Genomic DNA, 24,192 nt, shown 5'->3' with positions numbered 1-24,192 from the left:
CCTGCTGGGAACACTCCCTACAAGTTCATTCAAAGTCAGGAGAGAGCATTGTCTTTGACCAATCTTGCAGAATGAGAACCTATCTTGTGAATGACAGATCCAAAACAAAGTAATTGCCATGTATTTATTTCTGCTTAAAGCTGTTATTATTGTTGTTGTTGTTGTTGTTAATATTCTTGTTGTTTATTCACTGTATTATAAACAAAGACTATTGTTTTCCAAGTCCTGCATCAGAAATACTGGTTTTTTATGCTATTTCTTATAGCAAGTTTGGATTTCTCAAAGACTAGAAAGTCTGGGTAGAATCTTAGCAATATGGCCAATATTCAAAATGCTATTATGAGATTCCAGGTCTCAGCCTCAAGTGCAGCAAATTGCCTGATCTTGCTTTTCATGAGTGTAATATGTACTTACATATGTACTAACTCAAACAATACTCCAATAGTACTTGTTTGTGAGTAGCTTGATTTCTATCTCCCTCTCTTCTCTCCACACGTAGATAAAAGGAACATCAGTGACTGTGGAGTGGTTATAAAAGAAGCTGAAACCATTTTATACTGTAGTGACTTGGGTATGAGCTACACATTAGTCTTAGCTTCTATTTGCACACTAGATGATTTGCACCACCACCTAATTTAGTCTCATGCCTCCCAGCAGCCTGTCCACTATATCCTTTCCGTCTTCTGCAATTCTTCCCAACACTTGGATTGTTATGCTCTAAAACTACTGCACAGGCAAATGGGAGTAGAAACAGAGACTCTGGACAATTTTCACCTGTTATTCTCCCTACATGGTTTTGCTGTTACCTGAAGGAAAGTTAAGAGCTTGGACTAACTATATTTTTGGTTTTATTGTGATTTTTATTGAGGTCCAGGAGTAGGAAGATAGAAAGGAGACTGCTGGCCTGTCTAACCCACCCACTCTGAACCTTCTTCTCAAAGATTTCCACCTTTTCCCAACAGGCAGCATTATGAGTTTAAGGGGTTGTCACTGAAACACAGAGACTTTTGTTGAAGATCTCTGTGGGATAGGTCTGGAGCCCAGAGCCACAAGTAAGTGTAGTTACTGCCTCCTATGTAGTGGCTGTGGTACTAACATAATTCCCAAGAAAGAGAAAGGAAAAGAAGAAAAAAGTAACAAAAGGACATTTAAAAATAACATGTAGCAAATGAAACTTAAACACTTGACACAAACAGCTTTACAGAAGAAAACAGGAAACTGCCAGATGCTGTGAGTGAAACTGGAAATACAGTATTCAAGATCTTAACTTGCACTTCTTATTTGAACAAAACTCTCATTGGTTTCAGTAAAGTTTTCTTCTGATAAGCAGTGAAAGACTAGGCCGATAAGTACAACCTGACTTAGACTGAAAATTGCTATATGCAAGACTGACTAGTTCAGCTCTCTACTTAGGCGAGTAAGCAGTGGTAAGTACAGGTTTATTTCCTTGTACAGGGAATTCTGGCCATAACATGTGGATGAGGATGGTTTCCATCACTCTGTTAGTCTTTCCTCTGCATATCTCTAAGAGGGATGAAACAGATTAGGGCCTGTCCCTACATCCCCTAAAGCATTGGATCAGCCCTCAGACTCCTCAGCCCTCACAAGGGCTGCCACAGACTGCTTCTGGAGTGGTGAGGGACCGTGAGGGATCATGACTCAGCACCAGCAGTCACTACGTTTGCTCATTACTCAGGACAAACTGCGAGACTGCAGTGAGTATCTCCCAATAAATACCAAAAGGTATCCAGATGAAACAAACAGACGGTGCCGACTGTAACACCAGAATAAATATACAATTCTTTGTCACATCCAGTGTCACTTAGTCAGGGTGATGTTTCCTGTATTCAGCAAACATGCCAGTAAAAGAATTTTCTTGGCATACAGACAACATGGAAATGTCCTTTTAAAAATCAGTTAATACCAGCAGAACTCATGAGCTAGCTGGAACCATTTCCTATGCTATGGAAAGAACACTTGAATAAGGTTAACCAAGACATTTCACCCTCCCAACCTCCCCCCTCCCCATCTATTTCTGGATGTCTTCTTTTGTTCACCCTTTGCTAATTATAGTGGCCTTGCTTAGGTGATATTTATAGTCTTAAAAGAGTTGCATGACTTTTAGAACACTTTATTCATGTATATTTCCTGTCTTTATTGTTGCCTTAACTAATTTTTGAAATTAAATTTACTCGATCCAAGATTTTATTTAGCAACAAACATCAAAGTAACTTTTCTTTCAACAAATGCAAGAGTTGTATTTAGATGTAAAAAGCATTTTTCTATTTCTGAATTTCTGAAAACAGATTTTAGTTTCTTTCCCAAGTGATGGGTATGACAGATGATTCCAGAATTAGACAAGATGAGATTTCTTTTTTCACCACAATATGATTATTTATCGGGGTGTTGGTTGGTTGGTTGGTTGGTTGGTTAGTTGGTTGGGGTTTTTTTTTGTCTGTGGTAGTTGCCTTAATAACTGGGATGTTTCCAAGACACAGTGTTAAACATTTGTTTGCCCAGACTGCCCTGATATTGACCTAACCACCTATAAATGAACTTCTACCAGTTATAGAAGTGGAAAAAAACACTGAGCATGTCCACCTAAAATTATAGCTTCACTTTCCCACTTGCACCATATTCTATCTCATTCTTAGTTTTCCTTAATACCTACTTAAATCTGCCCTTTTATTTCTTCTGTAGTTACACTATGAATATGCCTGTGGTGACAACAATAGCAATAACTTTCAGTCACCATTTCAAAATAGCAAATAAAGAACATTTTAGGGAAAAATTTGTCACGTCTCTCAGCTCTACTGGAAGCAGTGGATCTGGGGAACCATTAAAGCAAAGCGTGAGACTAACCCTTTCTCCTTCCCTGGTAGCTGCCCCCCACCCAGCCCCACGCAGGCTGAAGCAGGGGTGCTGCACCTCTGCGGAGGCAAACCCAGGCAGCCATGGCCAGTGCTGGGGCACGTCTCCATTTTACAAATAAGCCATGCTGCCTGGCAGCACCAGGGAAGGGCAAAGGGGCCTGTTGCAGCCCACTCCTAATGGTGACACGGGGAAGGGAGCAGCTCCTTCCCGGTGGGCTGTGGGAGCCCCTCAGCCCCACTGTTGCCTGGGTTACACATGTCTGGAGCCCAGTGTTGGGCACCAATCCCAACACACGCCTCACCCTGCCCCACAACGGGGTCTGAGCACCACAGGGTGCAGAAACATGGGCAGCGGAGAGCCTGGCCGGGGGATGGCAGACAGCCACACCGCCACCTCAGACTGCCCGCCACTGCCTCTTTTACACAGCAAAGAGTCAGCCTCAGGTCAGAGAAAAGGCATGTGTGAGAGAGGCAAAGATCTAGCCCTTGAGTTAGCTGCTTTTTTACGGTTTACTCCTGGAGTTATTTGCCTATGTCCTTCAAAGGACGCAGCTGCTCTCCCTGACACACCTGCGGCCCCTCACAGCCCTAACGGCCTCACCTGCCCCCACCGGCAGCGCCTTTTTGAGCTCCAGCCACAACCTGGGGCTGCCTCACAGGTAAGGCTCCCTTATTACCTGTATGTGACCTTGCTTTGTCCCTTCAGATCATGCTTTGTCCCTTCAAATCGTACCTTGTCCCTGGGCTTGTGAGGCCCTGTCTGAGGGTGCTGGGGTGGGCCATCTCAGCTGGCATCCCTGGGCACAGGGTGGCAGAGCTGAGCCCCTCAACAAGGCTGGGGTGGGGGCTGTGGCACCTTGTTGGTTTCTGTGTTGTGTGGAGAGCAATGTTTCAAATCAATTTTGTCATGTGCTAAGACAGCATGCTGTGACACAGCTAACATTAACTTTGAATGAAACTGTGTTTTTTATTCAGAGTTGAAATGGTTGCAAACTTGATAATTAAGAGGTTTCTTATGGGGGGAAAAAATTCAGAAAACAGTTAAAGGCTGTCCTAAAGATAGTGGTTACATTTCAGCTTGCTTTTGACTGCTCTTTCCAGCCAGGTGTGGTAAAAGTGGGAGGGATTAAATAGCTACTTCATATGTCAGTTTACTAAAATACCTGTACTGCGCTCATTTAACAAAGTACCATATTTTGGACATCGCTGCTGTCTTTACATTGGCTGTAATGGAGTTCAAACTGAATGTTTACCATTCATTTGGATAGTTCTTGAATTGCATTAATTTTCTGAAATATTATTTCCTCTTGTACTGAAACTCACGTTTCTTGAGGTTGCTATTTTTGTACCTTGGCTTATGGGGGATAGGGCAATAAGCAACTGAATTTTGTTTCCAGCAGATGCAGTTGTGCTTTAGTTCCTTTTATAAGTAGTCTTGTAACTTAAGGCTATGAAATAGAGCAAACCATGGTAGCTTTGATGCATGACCAAAAAAACCCAAACAAACAAAATACCCCAAACAAACAATTTATGGCTAAGCTTCTGGCTAGCATAAAATGACATGCTTCCCTGGCAATAGTTGGGTTACTCTGTTTTACAAGTCTGAAAATCTACTTGTTAATTCACACTGGCCAAAGTTTGGAAGTAGAAAGATACCAGATAGGTATTTAAGTGCAGTCTGCCTCTCAGCTTTATTGCTTCTATTTGAAACTCAGTTGTATAGTAATTTTAAAATTGGAAGTGGAAAAGACTTAAGTCCTGTGGTGTGTTCCTGCGCCTAGATAGCTGTGTAGTGCATCCAACCTGTTCTGAGTGATCTAACAATTTATTGCACAATTTGAAAGCTCTCCACTTTAGGCCTTTTCTCCAATAATGAGTTTGATGACCCAATGTTGTGGAAACTCTTATTGATGCTACTACAGGAAGAACACAGTTCCTCACTCTCCAATGGCTTTGTTTTGTTCAGATGTTTTGCTTCTACATGGATGCCATATGGTTGTATTTGTTGCTTCATCAAACTATGAATATTCAGATCTCTTAATCTTTATTCATAAATCACACTTTCCTCTGCTTTTCGTGTCATTTGTTAGCATTTTTCAGCTCTAGAGCTGAGTGGATTATGTGAGTTATTGACTACACAGTGCTGTATATACAAAGATGATCAACCCTTGATCTGGAGCAGTTTACCTCTACATATGAAAGTATAGAATAATATCCATTTACATTAAGGGCTTCAGCAGGGCTAATAGGAAGTATGTGACTTCAGTATGGCTAGGATTTCACCCTTACTGTAGGTGATCTTAATGGCTACAAGTTAACAGAAGAAGATCTTTAATTCTCAACAGCCTTGATAGATTTATAGAGATGAACTTTCACTGTAACTGGGAACCATTCCATACAACAGAAATATCATACAAGTATTGTACACAAGTGCTGGATCTGAATGATATAGTTATTGTACAAAAACTCTGGATCTGAATGAAACAAGTTCTCTTCCTGTAGTAAGATTTACTGCCTAGTTGTAAGAAATGTCATAATTTCAGGGGAAAAATGACTTGCTGCTTTTTTTTTTTTTTTTAATGGTAGAAACTTGCAAAAAAAAAAAGGACTTTTTAGCAAGTGAAGATCTGCCATTCTACCCATAAAACTCTGACTTTCCTAACCAAAATCAGGAAATATATTTGTGATTTTCCAAGAGACTGGAATTATTTAATTTTAATGTGCAAAGCTCTTCCCATCATTTGGCAAAAAGATCAAATCCTCACAGCAGAAAACAATAGTTTAAAATAGTGGTCTGGAAATAAAATAAGTTATTGACATGGCTGTAATTCCGTGTGTCCATACTGCAGCCTATTATATCTCTGCTTGTCACCAGCATTAGGATGGGCTGGACAGCTTTTGGAATTGCTACTTGCCCAAGTTTTCTCCAATAATAAGTGACAAAACATTGTTATTGCAACATGGCTGTTCAAGGGAACCTGGTAAGTTTGTTCCTGTGAACTGGTGACTTCAGATCCAGTCTAGTGTCCAAGTGGCAGCCTTTCAAAAAAACCCTGCCCGGAGCGTGGCTCTTAGGCTCAGCAGGCTGCTGAATGTTGGGTATTAGGTGGAAAATTTATTAAATCCAGAGTGACTGAACTCAGTCTCCTGCTACCAGAGGTGATAAGACCACATGGCAGAGTGAAACTGAAGTACCCAGCTCTGACTGAATGGGCATAGGAGAATGTCATCTTTCTTTTTACCCCTAGAAAAAGTCCAGAAGCTTAGTGCTGAACAAACTGTTTAGAAAGGCTGTAAAACTATATGCCCACACACTGAAATACAGAACTTAGTCACATCCTTTGTTCAGAAGAGATCCAGAAGATCATGAAGTTATCTTCTAACAGAGTGTTCCCCTACAAGGTTCAGCTGGGTGGCAGGTATAATACCATACTTCCTTGAAGACCAGCTTCCCTGCTGAGGCTTCTTTCTATAGCAATGCTTCTACTATTTGTGAAATTAAATTAATGATTCTAAAGCAAAGAATTATTTGGCTGTGTAAGAGAAATACTTTTCCCTTTCCCCAATTTTTAAAAATATTTGAAAAATATCTTTTCAGATTCAGATACATGTAAACCAGACTAAAAATCAACAGCAACAGTGACAACATATCAACTCGTCTGATTACTGATACTAAGGGAAATCCTGGATTTTAGTTTCTGGCAGCTTCCCTGATTAAAAGAACACTGCAGAAGTTTTATTTCATCAGCTTTGTTAGTTACATTTGCTGTCCTGATAAACACATACTACAAAGTGCAGAGGCACTCTGAGTTATCAAATTGCCTTTGATCACTTAAGTCTAAATAATATATCAAACTTTCATCACCCTGAAGAAGAACTTTTAAGGTATTACACTGCTGATATTTCTTCTAAAAAACAAAACCACCACAACTAACAACAACAACAAAACAAACAAACAAGCCCCAACCAAAACAACAAGAACAACAACAAACCCAACACTAAACCAAAAACCCAACAAAACAAACAACCAAACCAAACAAACAAACCCAGCCTATTTTTTCTATTTTGTGTTAATTCAGTTTAATAATTTCATCTCTGTGCTGTAAATCCTTATTTTCTACACATTTCTTGATAATTACATGAAGACTGAATTTGAGATAAAATCTGATGTATTCAGTATTATATTACTGTATCTATGTAAATATATTTTACAGAAAAAATTTAAGTGACTCCAGGGTTTCTGTTAATCCAATTCACACTAAGTTTGCACTACTTTAAGAAATAATTTGGAACTCTGCTATTATAATAGCTGTGCTTATGGGGATTATGTAATACCAAATGAGGCCTCTGTTCACTTATTAGCTGTCAAAACATCTGTGTTACCATGTACAGGAGAAGTTCTATAGATAGGGTCCTTTTGAGATACATGGTTAAACCATTGTTTCTTTGAAGGCCACATTTGTGGCTAGTGTAAACATGGACAAATTTGTCCTTACAGCAAGAAACCTGTCACAGAACTGATGCAGTCTGACATCAATGAATGTCTAAATTTGCAAAGTAAGTGAATAGCTCTAGGATGAGCTTCTTTAACATGAAGTGCACTGGCCCTTCCTGCAATCATTCACTAAATGGGTTTGTGCTCACATAGTACTTTGACCTATGACATCCTCGCTAAAATAGCAAAATAAGTCAAGGTAATATTTTTTTGTGAGTCACAAGTGCTTTCGTGGCTTTTTTGTAACTATTGACATAATTTTCTGATCCTCAGCCAGGAGAAAGTATCCTGAGGACTGTCCTACAGTGCAGGTCCTGTTTTTTTCCTGCCCCAAGCAAAGACTGCTTTTTTTTTAATGGGTTCTGGAGCTTTGGAAGTAGTTGTTGAATTTTCCCTGGTGTGTGCTGATGAGGAAAGACCGGTCCAGTGCAACTGTCTGCATCCTTCCTTGGGGCCAGGTAACCTTTGGACTCTAGAAACTCCTGCAATATTTTCTTTTTAGCTTTGTACAAAGACCTTTCACCTGACTAAGACAGCTGGCTACAAATCTAGCATCCCCAGGGCATTCCTGAGTTTTCTTAGCTGAGGATAAGATGGATATATCTTACTTTGATATTTACTGAGCTTTCAGCAACTCCAGAATAGCAAACAAAAGCCTTCTTTACTATTACTATTAGTATCATCATGAGTGTACTGGAAGGATGTCTCCGTATTCTTATTTCATCTGTGTATAAATAATTATACAGAAACATTTCTTGTTATGAATAAGCAAACCCCAGAATCTATGATGTAATTACTAATTACAAAATATTCTGACTTCAAAAGATGAATTTCATAAAAAACACATCTGTACTTTTTTACTGTTCAATTATTTGAGTCTTTACAAATTTTAGTCCCAGAGTTCTGCTAATGCACCTGTCTTATCTGAAAGACATCTCAGTTGTTAAGTTCAGACATATAGGAATAACACAAAAATATCTTCTCAACCAAATATGTACTTCTCAGCTGTGTATAGGTAGGGAACAAAAATTTCCTGAAAATTTAGTTGCATCTTTATAACAATTGCCTTACCCTTCCCTCTGCACTTAGAATCTCTCTGTCATATCCTTAGGGGTTTTTCCCTCTCCCACAGGGATTCATGTTCTGTGGAGCAATGTGAAATAGCTGCTTTTGCTACCTTGGTTAGAAGAAACTGAAACCATGGATGGATAGAAGAGAGCTGCATTCAGGTTTGGAAACCCTTTGTTTAATTCTGATCCTCTCATCTCAGCTACAAAGAGAGATGGTGTTAACCTGTTGCTGTTAACAGAGTCTGATCTAAACATGTTTTGAGCACCTCACTTTTTTGAAGTTGAGAAGTTTAAAGTTCTTAGCATTTTATGTAATCTGGTCCCTAAATATTGGGTGTGAAAGGATGGATGGATTTCCAAGTGTGTTGTTACTGTTCTGGAATGCTGTGCAGTTTAGTTGATCTTGTCTGATTAAAAAAAAAAAAAAAAATAAATCTGGATATACCAGATGGTATGAAACTGTCTGAACTCTCAGTTTCTAAGATGTAAAGGGTACAAGTACTAAGATGAAACCAATGCCTTCTAAAAATGTGCAAAGTCAGTTCACTAGCCCAAGGCTATATGTAGTGAATTTCTAGAATATATATCTTTCCAGAAGTCTGTATGTACATTGTAGTGTCTATATACATCCAGAGCCAGGAGAAGTTGGTCAGCATTTTCGTGAAACAAATTTATGCATCTTTTGGGTCCATGCTAGTAAACATATGTTGGTTGAAGAATATCATCCAGGCTGAGGCTGGAGGTGAAGGACGTTTCTAAAACTATTCCCAGTATAGCATGTTGAATGCTTATAAAATCTACCTATAGACTAAGCCACCGAACCATAAAAAGTAAATGTTGCTTGAATATCTTTTAATATTTTCATTTTAATAATAACTGGAATTTTAAGGCAGATCATAACTTAAAAATTCTTACACTGAGGAGTATCTAGTTCCCCAAGTCTCAGTGGTCTTTAACATGGCTACTGCAGACTAAAGTACTCCCCAGTGTATGGGTGGAAAGATCTGGTCCCTGATATTTAGGACATATTCTATTGTAACGTGTTTGCAATTTTAATTTTTAAATTATTTAGAATAGGCAGCATGGCTTATATATTTTATACTATAAAATTGTAAACAATTTAGCAAACAAAGATGTGGCAGTCTTTTCCTTTCTTTAATCCATTTTCTTTTTCCCCTCTGAGTAAACTTTCCCCCTTCTTTCACTTTCTATAGACAGAGTTTTTAATGGTTCCTACAACCATTCTCTTGAAAAACTGGAGAGAAGCTGGAGTTGCGTATGCAACATACACACCTTGCTTTTCTTGTAATCAGCTTTTTAATTTGTCTGCATCATGATGGCTATGACAGAAATACTGTTGTGGCAAGCATCCTGCCTGCTGTTTTTTGAGGGGATCTTCCTTCTGTGCTCTTGGTTCGTGTAGATTCAATTCTCAGTGAACTTCTACTGTAATTGTTGTATTTGGATTTCATATTATTTTCCCTCAGCTTGACAGCAGTCAGCAAGAAATTATGGATGGTTGCAGAACAGATTCGAGGAGCAAATAGTTGTGGCAAAAACATCTCTGTGTATCAGACAGAGATTCAGTAACTAGCAATATAATAGAGAAATTCAGATGTGATTTGAGTTCATAATCTGGACGTTTTCCTGATACAGAAGATATTTTATTCTTTCTAGAGCTAATTTCTGTATCAAGAGAGTGTTAAAAACTGCAGTTTATCTCTATTGTCTGATCTCAAATTTCTGCCTTACAAATTCAGACCTGACCACAACAAACTACAAGAGTGCCTTAGCAAAAAGTCCTAGGAATAACAGTGGGAGAATTTCTAGCAACCAGAGCTGTGCATAGGGATTTATTGGGTGCTCCAACAAAATTAAGAGCCTGAAGGTTATTGTAGCCAGCCTAGATTAAAGGAAACCCCCATGTATCAGTGGTGGTGAGAACCAAAAGGAGTCCTGAAAGTATTTTCTTCCTCCTCGCTTTCTGTTCTGTGTACACCCTACTTAGGATTCAGCCTTCATGCCTAACTACACACATAAGAATGCACAAAATAATATCCCAATGAGAAAGTGAATATTCAAAAAATGGGCTTATATAAGAAGTGTACAGAGATGGACAAAATGGCATTCCCCCATATGTTAAATGGAGTAATAAAATAATTACAGAAATGAATGTAGAATGGTGTAACAGGCACCCTTACAACTCTGAATTCAAGCCAGACAGTGAGCAATACTGACAGGGAAGGAATGAAACTTATGTGAGGCCCTATACAGGTTAATAACCGTTGTGATAAATAGCGAAGTATAGAAGACCGGAACTGAAACTTGAATCTCTTTGCTACAGCTAATTACAGGCTCAGGTGGAATACAGCTACAAGTTTCTCCTCATAATAGTCTGCCTACTTCAAGACGAATAAATTAAGAATGAGATGCTTGGGGGGGGCAAAAAAAAGAAAACCCATACTTTCTTGTTTGAAGTACAACATTGTAACAAAAGTGGGTTTTTTTTATTTTTTTCTTGATTGGATGATAATATAATGTAAGATTGTTACCTACCTTAAGCTCTCTAAAAAAGATGCTACTCCTGGCCCACTCAACAATGGAGAAGAGGGTTTGGTCAGCCATTTTACACATAAGCCCAAATGTGTTGAGCTTCTCGTGTTTGCTTCTGTTGGCTTGCTCTTGCTGCAGATATGCCATGATCTTGGCTTGAACTTGCGGCTCATCTGGCTCACATTTCAGGAGTTCCAATATCAGATGTGGAATACTTGCTGGTGAGCTTGTTTGATAACTATCCATGTATGAGTAGCCCATTATTGACTCTGGTGAGCTGGTGTAAGGGTCAGGGTACTCGGACTTGATAGCACGGCTTGGAAAATGGCCATAGGTTTGGTAGCCTTGCAAACTGCCATGGGGTGGCATTGTCATACTAATTGGAGAGGTTACAAAGGGACTTCTATCATAGTCTGTAGGAGGCAAGGCAGTGTGGTTCAGAGGTAGGCCTTTGGAGGCAGAATGGATGTTCTGGATTGCAGAGGATATTGTCAGGTCAGTTGGCATTGCTTGAATCACCTGAGTCATGGCTTCCAGTTTAAGTCCGTTTGCTCGGATAAGAGCTTTCTTCTGCTGCTTCAATGCCCTGTCTCTCTTGTACATTGGTCCAAACTTGTTTCGACCGCCACGCATTCGGTCCGCTCGCACAGCTGTTGGGGGAGAGGAGGAAGTAAATAATAATTAAAACTTGGAATCAGTGTTCTTTAATGAAACGTACATTAACACAGAGCAGAAATGTAAAAATTCAAAGTAGCACTTTTTAGCCCTAAAGGAAAAGGTTAATTTTGACTTAATAAATGTCACTTTTTTTCTGGTAACTTAAATATCACATGCATATATTACTAACATAGAAGGACTTCTCTTTACATTGATTAGGACACAGGGACAAACACAATGGTTGGCCACAGGAATTTCACACCTGCTATGGGATCATGTGGAGATCTCAATGTATATTTGGTTTTATGTCAAGCTACTATGTCACTAAGAAACAAGGGCTGATGTCCAGAATTTGTCTGAGACGGATCCAGCAGACCACATTGTCTCATTATAATCATTCCATTACTGCCTTCCACCGCAGCAAAACATCTGAAACGTAAATTGTGAAATGTTCAGTAGTCACAAAGGGGAATATGTTTTTCTTGGCAAAAGGTAAATATTTCCTTTTGATGATTCTGTTCACGTTGGGGTAAAACTTTAAGTGATTTCTAGTTAGCTAACAGCTTTACAGAAATGTTTAGCTGCAGTTGGAATGTGCAGAGAGAAAGCTGTCAGCTTGCTGCCTTCCACACAGAAGGTAGAAGTGAAACAGAAACTATTGACACTGTTCTGGCTTATAATATCTCTGGAATTAGAAATAATTAAAACAAATCCACCTCAACAGCTGCCTTGGGAGTCATGCTGGTGGTCTCTGTCACAGCAGTGTCTGTCACCGTGGTATATATGTAATGGACTAGCGAGGAGCTCTCACCAAGCCCACCTTGCCCAACGGCAATTAGATTGAAAGAGGAACCTTTGACAGCCTGGTGACATGTTGAGACTGCTGAGATTGCTGGAGGTTAAGTTCTTGAGCTTTTTATCTTAGGGATTAGTAGAACATTAAAAATTTATTATGAATGCTAGATACGCATAATACTGTACATTATCATAAGGACTTTAACGTTTAATGATTTTTTTTTTTGTCCATGGTAGTTTATGAACTCGACTTTAAGGCTATATATATTGCTATCAGGGAAATACACATATAAATGTCACAAGTATTTAGAATTATGGACGCACCTGTTCTTCCAATTTTTTAAACAAAGGAAAAGAGGTTGTATGGATGTGTGGATAAGGAAGCTAAAGTATATTTTCTAGAGTACCTTTAAAACTACAGCATTTTGCTTAATTTTGTAGTAAAAATGCTGCTACTAATATTGCTGTTGAATATTGATTTTGAGCAAAATGCAGAAAATTGAAATAATTAAATCACTACAAAGATAAATGTAATTCACTTGAAATCTGTATACGTAGTATCCTCCCAGGTATTCTGCAATTAAAAACTGTGAGCCAAATTTGATTAGCAAATACTTTTGTATAACTCCTATAAGGTGAACTACATGTAATCACAGAAAAGAAAATTTGGTCCTGTGTCATTGTCAGCAATTGAGAGGAGTTTAAAGCAGTAGATAAATGTATTTTATCCTTATTCTTAAGGTCAACAATGAGAAAAGGATTCCAAATGTTCTTTTATTGTACCACTGGAATTTGGAAGATCATGTAGTGATTCAAGATGTTTAGTGCAGTGTGTCAGTCCTAGTCTTGTGGACAAACACAATAGTACTGAATCCATGAAACTGATTTTTCTGTTTATCTTCAGTTATACCAACAGCTTTCCTTTGCCAGATTCAGGTGACTGGGTCTTATCCTTTATGGTTGCTCACCTTGGCCTGATTTTTCCTGGTTAAGTTTTGAGGGTGAATGCCATTTCAGTGCAATTTTAAGAATAAGGAATTTAAGAACTTGTCCTTGGTCATGCAGAAATGTAATTTGCTGTGAGATCTGGATTTTAGTGTTTTATATATCAAAGTTAGAATGAACTGTGTATGATTCTCAAATTCAAGTCTGGTGATTTTGCATTCAGTTATCTCAAAGGGTATTGTTCTCTGTACATGAGAAAGTGAAATGCAGTCAAAAAGTATACTTCAAAATGCCTTATTCTCTTTCATTTGCAATAGTGTCTCAGGTTTAGCATCACAAAAATATAGGACACAACTTTAGAGATTATTTGGTTCCTTAATCTCAAAGGCAAGTTGGTGTCCTAAAACCCCTTATTTTATCTGTTTCTCTGTTTTCTGCCTTATTGTCAGAAGAATATATATTAAAAACCAAACCAAAACAACACACACAACAACAGCAAATACCCTAGATAAAATATAAATAAAATCAGATCACTCCCCATAGCTATTTTTTCTAATCTGGACACTTCTTACATATTTTATGTTTAATATAAATTAAGTCTTTTTTTCAAAGCTGCAAAACTATTCTGTCTAGATTCACTCATTCACAAACTCTAACATACTGAAATATCAAATTACACATATATATATATGAAAAAATAGATTATGATTTTGACTAGTTGTTAGTGATTTACCATTTACTCGTTAGATTTTTCTATAAAGCAACAATTTCAATTAGCACACAAAGTCACCTTTCACTATAATTTCAAAAACATGATAAATCAGAGCATTTTAAAAATAAAATAGCCCGTAATAACGTATGTAATCCTATCATTTTCAAAATAAATCTGTAACATAGTTGACAATATCATCAAGACTATGGCTCTTACCTTCCAATTTCATTCCAACACTTAGACATTTTTGAAATCGACAGTAAGGGCATCGTTTTCTCTGTGTTTTGTCAATCTGGCAATTCTGATTTTCTATACATGTGTACCTTTTGTTATTCTGGACTGTTCGCTTAAAGAATCCCTGCATGACAGATACAAAAGTTAGCCTGTTTTATTTGAATAGTGTGTTTTAGCATTTTATCTTATGGAAATTCTTGTACCATATATTTCAGACACCACTTGAGCATTTATGAAGTTACACAGTTTGTTTTAAATTGCAGTGAGATGTACCCAGGAGAAAACCACCAGACTCCAGAGGAGCTTTTCTTGTGTTAGAGCTATTTTTATAGATTTATGTCAAAGCTTGGTAAGACTGGCTATAGCTTCCTGTGCCCCAAACAGTGGTAACAGGAATAGTGAGGCTGACTAGTTTATTTTGTATTCTTTAATGAAAGCAAGATTATTAAAGTCTTCCTTTTAAAGTAGTTTTACATGAAATAAGTAGGGACTCTGTTGCAGAGATAGCAGAAATACAGAGTACCTCTGGCTACTGTACATCCCACCGGTGCATGTTAGAGGCATAATAAGTGCTTGTTCTTCACTTCTCATTGATTATTTTTTAATGAAAATGTAATGTGCTAAGTTAATTTTTCCATACAGCTAAATATTTTAAATTGCATTGTTCTGGTAAAGGAGTTTCCTTTACAGTGCATTACTTAAATAACTGTAAAGAACTTAAAAAATTACAAGACAAATTTTATATGTCATAAATTCTTAAGTATTTAAACCCTTTGGTATAATAGAAACATGCAGATATATTTATCTTCCAATATGATAAGTTGAATTTACAAATATTTTATTCTCAAAATTAATAATCTAAAACAAATCATACATTAGTTACTTGATTTTGTGTGTCAAGTGGGCTCTGACAGTTATAGATTGTATGAAAAAGGCAATCATAGTCACAGAAGTTTACATCGTAATACTGAAGGATGAAAAAAATCTTAAGGAAGCTGCATTAGATTTTGCAAAGCTCATCTTTTCCTACTTTATCCTCCAGCAACAGAAATACTCTGAATGTATACAGATCAACTAAAATCAATATTTAGGACAGTTAGGAATGAAAATTGTTTTAGAATTACATCACTTCACAACAGCAAAATACTTAAAAGCAATGTTAAAACTACAATTCAAACCAGTCCAAATTGTTTCAATTTGTGCAGATGAGATGTCTCCAAGAGACTTCTAAATCCTAAAGCTTTTTGGTGGTTAATTTTTCATGTGAATGTAACAAGAAACATATCAGAACAGAGTCAAATTATTACACAACTTTTCTTTAACTATTTTTTTTCTGATAATATTTGAAACTTTTTTGCTGTTCTTGTGTTTGTATGAAGTAATTAGTACAGAACCTTGCAGCTTTCACAGGTGAGAAGTCCATAATGGTACCCAGACACTTTATCTCCACAGACTGGACACAGTTCCTCAAGGTCTTCATCGTAAGAGTAATTCACCATTTTAAACTGAGACACTGTGGAAAGGACAAATAGCACATTCAATTAGAATTTACATTAATATCTCAATTTTTCTGCAACTGTTCTCATCTAGAGAGAAAACTCACACACACCACTGCAAACTGGGGAAAAAAAAAAAAATCAAAACGCAGCTCGCATTGAGAAATGCAACTTTTCATCAACAGCAAATCTGCATACTTAGCAACTGGAACATAAGCCATCAGCTCCTTAGTTTCATGTTGTAAATATAAATATTTACAGAGTGCCCTTAACCTAGTCCTTATGTGGAATCAAACTAAATGAATTCATTTAAATCCGAAAATGATAAGGGGCAAGCTTTAAAAACCAGAGTGAAAAGATTGTGTCACTTGTGTATTTAAAACAACTCAGTTCGTTTTCTTTAAAGTTTTCTTTCAACATCAGCCTGCAAATATTTACTTAGCCTAAACTTGTCTCTTACAGACACAGCACTTTTGCGCCGCGTTAAATAAAAGTAACTTATTATTACAGCAAAACTAGCTTAAAACAACGCCCTCCGCGCCCTCCCAACCGAGTTGTCTCGGGGTGACCGCCACCCCTTCGAGCCAGCTCGCCTCCCCCTGCTCCCGCCGATGGGGTGAGCGCCGTATCCAGGGCCCGGGGGGTCGCAGCCAGGTCCCTCGGCGACGTGGAAGCCGCTCGTAGCCCCTGGCGGCGCGGGTCGGCAGAGGGACAGCGGGCCGGGACCGCTTTTCGCAGGGGATGCAGTCGGGGTCTGCCCAGCCAGAATCCCCGGTACTGGGTCTGGTGGGAAACCTGCGCGCCGGGGCCGCCCGAAGTTTCTGTCACTTGGGGGAAAGGCGGGGAGGAGCCGGCCGTCGGGAGGGGGCGAGGCGGGCTACAACAAGCTGAAGGAAAGCACAGAGTGCGGGCGCTCGAGCCGGGCTCCCCCCACAAAAAGCCCAGTCAGCCTCACTGCTTATTCCCAAAAAGAAACCCCGCCGCTCACCGCGAGGCCGGTTTCTTTCTCCTTCCCTGCTGCTAAAACTCCGATCAGTTCGGCATGCACAGCGGCGGCAGAGGGCTTCTGAGCAAGGCGAGAGACGCCGGGCATCGCAGCGGCACCGCTTCGGATGTCGCGTCTTGGCCGGTAACTCCGCGTTGCGACAGTTTGGGGCACCAGCGTGGTCAGAGTCCGCCTGAAGCCGGCGGACCGGACGCCCTGCTGGGAGTGCGGGAGCTGCGCGCCCTGCGCCACGGCAAGGAGGCTGCGCCCCGGCGCTCGGGAGAGCTGCCGGAGAGCGCGGGCAGCGTGAACCCGCCAGCACACAGCCGGGAAAACGTTTCCAGAGCGACCTCGGCACGACCTGGGGCAGACACGGGGTGGCCGCAGACAGGGGAGGAGGAGGGCCAGGCCCTCCCCTCTGCTCCCGCGACCGCGGCTCTACTGCCCGGCTCTGAGACGAAGTTTCTCCTCACAGGAAAAGCCAAGTGGGAAAGCAGGGGTTTTCCGAGCGCCGTGTCCTGGCACGGAGCCTTCTTCGCGGGCGAGAAAAGGGGCGGGTGAGCCGCCCTCAGCACCTCCGAGGCCCCTGGCCCACATCGCCCCTGGTTCCCTGCAGGCTCCTGGGAGGAGAGGGGATAATTTCGAAAGAGCAGCCGGGAAGGGAATTTCTGTCTTGGGAGAAGCGCGGAGGGCAGGGTGGGGCGAGGCAGGGAGCCGACACCCCGCGGCGGCCCTAAACGGGATCTCCGCCGCCTCCCTCCCCGCAGCGCTGCAGCCCGGAGCAGGACACCGAGAACGGCTTCGTCCCGCCCCTGAGAGGCATTTTCAGCGCCACTCCAGCTCGGGAATCCAGCTGCCTTCCCGGGTACCCCACAAGGGCGCAAATCTGCCGCAGCGTCGGGGCTCTCCGCTGCAAAGTTTCGCGCCGCTGTCACCTGCGCTGCGCCTGCGGGAGCCGTACTCACGGGGCAGAGCCCTCAGGGCCCCGTTTCAGGACGGTTTGTGGCACGGGGGGTGCTCGGCCGGGCTTCCCCGGGTAACTCCCCCGCCATAGACTTCGAGTCCGTTTTGCGCGAACCGGGGACGAGACTGAAAGCCCCCGGATCTGCAGCGGGGCCAGTGTCTTCTGGCAGTGACCGGTGGGGCGTCTACACCCCGGGAAAGGCTCCGGCCGGCCAGATGCTTGACAGTTCCACGGCGGCGGTTGCACCTCCTGCCGGGGGCCGTGCCGTGGCCCCGGTCCCCGAGCCACACTAGAAGTTGGCCCACGGTAGCAGGGGCTCGGCGGGGCGCGGAGAGAGCGACGGCGGGGGAGCTCGCAGGCAGCAGTCGTAAACTTTTTTTTGGCAAGGCGAAGGGACAGTTTGCCGAGGGGGCCCGAGCGTGCGCGGAGGGGGAGCGCCGTACCTTTCCCCCCTTACCTTGCATGTTTTCCGGCATCTGTCCCTGTTCCCCATTCGACCGGGCGAGTCCCAGGGCTTCCGTCTCCACTTTGGGCAGCATGACAAGACGGCTGCGGGCCGGGCTGGGGGTTCCGTGTCCGTCCGCGACACTGGTACCTGGACACGGCAGCACAGATTTAGCTGGAGCAAGGGGCGCTTGGCGGCCGCTGCCTCTTCCTCCTCCTCCCTCCCTCTGCTCCACGCCAGCCCTTACTCTGCTGCAGCGGGAGCAACGAGTGGCCCCAGCCGCCGGCAAGCACCGCCGGGTGCCCGCGGCTGGCTGAGCCGCGGAGCGGTAGTCGGGCTGCAAGCGGCGGGGGCGGAGAGGAGAGGAGGAGGAGGAAGACCGGGGGTGCCGGGGAGGAAGGAGGAACCCCGGAGCCCGCAGCTCCGCCTGGGGCTCAGCGCGGCGGCAGCCCGGCGCCCCGATCCATGCGGAGCGGCACAGTGCCGAGGAGCGCTCTGCCGCCGCTGGTGCTGCTGGACAGGGTTCCCACCCCCGTCCCCCTCCTCCCTTCCTCCCTCCTCCTCCTTCTCCTCCCTCTCGTTCCCCCGCCACAAGTGCGGAGGTGCCGAGTCGGGACCTCTAACCCCGGGCCCGCGGGGAGGCGCTCCCAGAGCCCAGGGGCTGCAGGGCGCAGGGGGCTCCGGCAAAGGGGGCCCCAACACCACCCTTGCAACCAATAAGGCAGAGGCGGGATGAGCAACACCCACCACGCACACACACACGAACAAGAGAGCACACACTTGTCCAGCGTGCTCACCGCCTGCCCGGTTGTTAAACCGGGCTGTAGGGCGGGTGCCTGGGCTGCGGGTGCCTGGGCTGCAGCCACCCTCCCGGCCCCAGCGGAGCCCGACGGGCTGCCAGCACCCCCAAGCAGGGCTGCGCCTACTCTCTCTCCCGTGGTGTGCCTCCTTGCCGGTGGGCAGCCCCGCTCCAGCTCCCTTGGGGCCGGCGGGGGCTGCGGGACGCTCGGCCCTCGCCTTCCCTCCGGGCGGGCGGGGGTAGGTAGCGGTAACCCCTGCGTTTGGAGAACCCCAGCCCTTGTGGTCACGTTGCCGCCGCACAGCCCTGGAACCTGAGAAAAGCGGGAGGGAGCCGCGCTAGAGCTCGCTGTACCTATTCTGCTTTTTTGGGTCTCCTTCCCTTAAAGTTCTTGCGAAATCTATCGGTGCCACTTGCGTCGTTTGCACAAAAGCTAATACCTTGGCAGATACACCGTTTGAGCAAGAGCTTCCTTTCTCCGTCTGACGGTGCAACGAGAGCACTCAGTTCCAGGTTGTCCCAAAGAACTCGTTTGTCCCAAGTGGATACCCCAGCCCGGCGGCCCCGCGGGGTGCCGACCCCCCCGGCGACCCGGGCCGGGGGTCTGCCCGCCCCCGCTGCCTTCCCCACCCCTTCCACGCCGGGAGCGTTCGGGGGACTCCGTGCCGCTCGCACTGCGGCGCGAAGATTTAGCGAAGTGGGACGAGCGATATTTGCACCTTTGAAAGCATCCGAGCCCGCCGCCCGAGCGCTCGGCTGCCGGTACTACCCTTACACTTTCATCTCCGTTGTGTATATTCAGAGCTGAAAATATTTGCCGTGAAAATTGCTTCCGATTGAAAGTGAGGCGCGGAACTGTCTCCAGCGCAGAGTGTAGCGTTTCCCATTGGTTGGGAGAAAGTTTGTGAAAACTGGCCCTTCTTGTAACTTTCTAAATATTCGTGATGATCACAAGGTGAGTAGCGATGGGGCAAGCCCTCCACGTGCTGACAAAGGACTCAAATGTACTCTTTTCTAGACAGTTTAAACTTTTTGCATCCATTAACTGGAAGATGAGACCTTTGCTAAATTCAGCGAAGATCTCAAGCCAAACACCAGCACCACTGGAGTAGAAAATGTATTTTTCCTTCCCTATGTAGGGTTTAGCTTTTGGGGGATAAACCCGACGCGCAGAGAAGCTCGGACCTCTCGGGCTCCTTCCATTCTCAACTTTTCCCCTTTCCCTTTCGGGCGGGAGGGCGAAGCAGGCGAACTCTTGAGCTATATCAACACGTTCTTTCTCAAGTTATAATTTCACAGTTTAGCAGCTCGCCTGCGACTAAGTTTTAGCACAGCAAAACGACGAGCTGCGGGAGCGGCTAGGTGGCCAAGGCGGGATGGCTGAAAACCATCCCGGAGGAGCGTTCTTGTTTCTAGGCAGAAGTCACTCGGGCTGACACCCCGTCTTGTCCCTTGGGATGTTGTTCCCAGATACGTGAATTACAAGCAACCCCTCTCGCATGCGTCGCCTTGTACCATCGTCCTTCGCTGAGCCCGGGCGGCTCCGCACTGATGGCGTCCGCAGCGCAGCGGCGGCTCCGCTCCTCTCCTCCAGGCGCCCACCGGGAGATGCTCGGGGCTGCGAGCCGGGCGTCTCCGTGGGGCCTCGGTCCTCCTGCCTCGTAAGCCTGCAGCCGGGCCTCTTCAGCCTGCTGCTGGCCCGACGGGTGGCCAAAGGACTCCGGGGGCGGCTCGCAGAGGAGTTCGGCCTGCTCGCAGCCCTTCCCCGCAGAAGAAAGGTTGTCAGAGCACAGGTCCAGCTGCAGTTAGAGCAACCGTGGGAAGTTTAGCACAACGGCAGGACACGGCCGGATCTGGGTCCGGCAGCCCGCGCGGCTCCGTAGGGGAAAGAGACGATCCCTTCCCTCCCGCCCCGTGCCGCTGCTCGCGTTATTGCTGCTTCGGGAAAGGCGCTCCCGTTTTAGGTGTAAGCCAGGGAAAGATACCCCGCGTCCGGATCGGGCAGGCGAAACCGGCCCGAACTCAGACGAGGCAGGTGGGCTGCGGCCCCTGCGGGCAGCCCGGCCGGGACGGCCGCCTGTCCCCTCCGGCGGCTGAGCTGGCCTGGGCCGGCTCTCTCTGGCCAAGACTCTCCCTCGGGCACTGCCCTAGCACCAGTCCCTGTGGTCTTTGTTGCTGCTTGTGGGTTTAATGTCATTACGCCGGGGAAGCGTTTGGAGCGAGTTCACACTGTACTTCGCAAAGCCACTCCGCGAACTATCGCTCTGGGTGAAAATACTTTGGAGTGGTTATTACACATCCACATTTCTCCGAAGTAACAGTTTAGGGAGGTGCATATTATAAATGATACCTGGTCCCTTGTGCCTACATTTAATTTAACATGGAGTTCTAGCTCTCACGATTGCCTTGAGCAACCTTAATTACCCTTTCTTCTAATCTCTTCTACATTCCTTACTAAGTTCTCCAAACTTTTTAAAATGTGATTTCTCTCCTGAGTTTACCTGCCTTGTTCTGACTTTGCCTGAAGGTCTTGATTGACGCGTGTAATTATAATTATAAAAGATGATGGCTCGGGGAGACTCCAGCAGCCTTGATTAGTACGAGAAGCAAGACCTGGAATATTTTATACTTCCCTGTTTAAATGTATGTACATATACATTAAAAAAACACGGTCTAATTTTAAATAATCTGAAGCTTCTTACACTTCTTTGTTTTCAAGGTAGAAGGTTCTGTGTGATGATATTTAAAGGAAAGCTCCAGTTTCTTGGAGCTTCAAAGAGGCCACGGAACCTGGGCAAATTTGAAAGCCTTTTTTCTCTAAGCAGGGACATTTCCCACATTGGGGGTCTGCTCGATGGGCATCAAATAGCACGCTCCCTTCTAGCTTTGTGTCGGAAAGTGTCCCCGAGAAAGTTGAATTTATTTTCCCAGCAGACTAGCGAAAGAGCTCTTTTCTGGGGGAATGTTCAAGGCAAACTTCGCAGAAGTAATATAAGAAATAAATAAATGGAGGACTGAAACTTTTCTGCTGGGAAATCTGAATCCAAAGCCGAACAAAAAGCCTTAGAGGGAAGTATTTCAGGAGATAAATCCGCATCCTGTCCCCCTTCCTCTCCCGCTGAGCATTCCCGTTTGCCGCCGGCCCAGAGCCTTTCCGAGCAATCCCTCACGGAAACCGGTGCCTTCAGACAGGCGCGGGGCTAATCACCGCCACGCAGCCGCTCTACGGCGCAGCGGCAACGGCAGAGCCCCGGGCACAGGCTGGCACAGCCCCGGGCTCACAGGGGTGCGACCACGGGAAAAGCCCCGGAGAAGGCAGCGTATGGCAGTGCGGCGGGCGCAGGACCCCTCCGCACCTGGGAAAGTTTATAAAGCGAGTTTGCTGCTTCACCTCACACACCTCTCACGCCCAGTTTTACGAGACTGTTTGCACCAGGAAAGTGTATCCAATAAAGGCTCTGGTCTACTTCCCCCCCTCCTCTTCTCTTCTCTTCTCTTCTCTTCTCTTCTCTTCTCTTCTCTTCTCTTCTCTTCTCTTCTCTTCTCTTCTCTTCTCTTCTCTTCTCTTCTCTTCTCTTCTCTTCTCTTCTCTTCTCTCCTCTCCTCTCCTCTCCTCTCCTCTCCTCTCCTCTCCTCTCCTCTCCTCTCCTCTCCTCTCCTCTCCTCTCCTCTCCTCTCCTCTCCTCTCCTCTCCTCTCCTCTCCTCTCCTCTCCTCTCCTCTCCTCTCCTCCTCCCTCCTCTTCTTTCTCTCTTTTCCTCTTCCCCCTCTCTCTCCTCTATTATTTTATCTCTCTCTCTCTCTTTTTTTTTTTTTTATTTCCCTTAACCATATCACCCTTTCAGTATGAGAGGCACCTTCCAAATCCCTTAGACAACGGGCTCCTCTCTCCACTTTCTCGAGGAAATATTGCTTTTAATTCCTAGGGATTCATTTGAGAGGAGGCTGCTAGTATCTTCAACTCAGGCTTTAGGTAGTAAACTGCCCCCTCTAGAGAACTGAAAAAGAAACCCAAACACAATTATATACTTTTTTTTTTTTTTTTTTGATCCACTGTCAGCGAAACAGAGTGTGTGCTTCAGGCTGAAATACTTTCTGTAGTAAAACAGCATGCTGGAGCGCTTTCCAAAGCCTACTGCCTTTTCTCTGCTGTGAATCATTCACTCTTGCCTTACGGAGATGTCGATCCTCTCTGATCCGACATGGAGCACCATTTCCAAACAGTCAATTATTGACCGAGAAGCTATTTTTAAAGCCCGGCCGAGCTCACTGCTGCACGCTGGAACGCACTGTTGCCTTACAAACACCTGGCAGCGGCGGGATGCAAAACTACAGGAGACTCCGGAGCAAGGAGTGAGCAGGGCCAGGCGGGTGGTAAAGCATGGCTGTGATTGCCTTTCTTTTATTGCCAAGTGAGTCATCAGTGAAGTGTCGTAAGGCTGCACCTCGTCCTGCCGCTGGCTGCTCCCGCCCGCCCGCTGTCCCCGGTGCGCATCGCCCGCCTCGGGGCGCGCACGGTGACGGTTGGTCACTGCTCCTTGCAGGGCAGCTTTCCGACGGAGATTTTGCCGAACAAACTGGAAGGCGTGGAAGGGCGTCTGGGGCCCTGGGGCGTCTGTGCAAAGTTGAGGCACCCCTGGGGGCCTTTCGGGAGGCAGCGAGCCCTGCCCAGATCTCGCAGGAGGGATTCCCTGCATCAACACCAGCAGGAGCAGCCTTGTCCACACGGCAGCCTTTATCATTAGGACACTTACAGATCCTGTTTTGCAAGCAGGAACTCTGCTCGGTTTGTTCTTTTTTAATTCGATAAATGACATGCCTTTCGTAGGGAATACGTGTTGTAGTCCCGCACTGCATGGACCTGTTGCCGCTAACGGTGCGACGGGAAAGCGTGCGCGCCCTGATCGCTCCTGCGTGCTGCGGCGGTGGCGGCTCTACCTCCCGAACGGTAGGCGAGGAGGTGAATCCAGAAGCAGCGCCCCTCTTCGCGCCGGCCCGCCCAGAAGCGGAGCCGCTGGCCGGCGCCGCGCTGTGCGGTGCTGCGCGCGCGGCAGCGCTGCCGGCGGGAGCTGCCGCGGGGCCAGGCCGAAGGGACATGCGGACGGTCCCGGCACTGCCCCCGTCCGCCGCGAACCCACCGCCCCTTTCCCAACACTGATAGTTATTTACT

At 44.9% G+C, this 24,192-nt stretch overlaps 1 protein-coding gene across 1 annotated transcript in view; it reads right to left on the bottom strand.

The window, feature by feature from the left end:
* The window catches only part of NR5A2 (nuclear receptor subfamily 5 group A member 2), an 83,152-nt gene extending 64,804 nt beyond the window's left edge, over positions 1 to 18,348 (bottom strand). The window contains exons 1-4 of the mRNA XM_082053382.1: positions 18,237 to 18,348; positions 15,729 to 15,847; positions 14,317 to 14,458; positions 10,995 to 11,641 (exon numbers count right to left, since the gene is read on the bottom strand). Coding sequence (XP_081909508.1) covers positions 10,995 to 11,641; positions 14,317 to 14,458; positions 15,729 to 15,847; positions 18,237 to 18,318 — 990 coding nt within the window. The 5' untranslated portion in view covers positions 18,319 to 18,348. The remainder of the gene's footprint in view (positions 1 to 10,994; positions 11,642 to 14,316; positions 14,459 to 15,728; positions 15,848 to 18,236) is intronic.
* Positions 18,349 to 24,192: the final 5,844 nt, after the last annotated feature.

Source organism: Streptopelia decaocto (genome assembly GCF_964273445.1).
Source record: "Streptopelia decaocto genome assembly, chromosome: 5".
Lineage (NCBI taxonomy): Eukaryota > Metazoa > Chordata > Aves > Columbiformes > Columbidae > Streptopelia > Streptopelia decaocto.
This window is presented reverse-complemented; position numbering and strand designations above follow the sequence as displayed.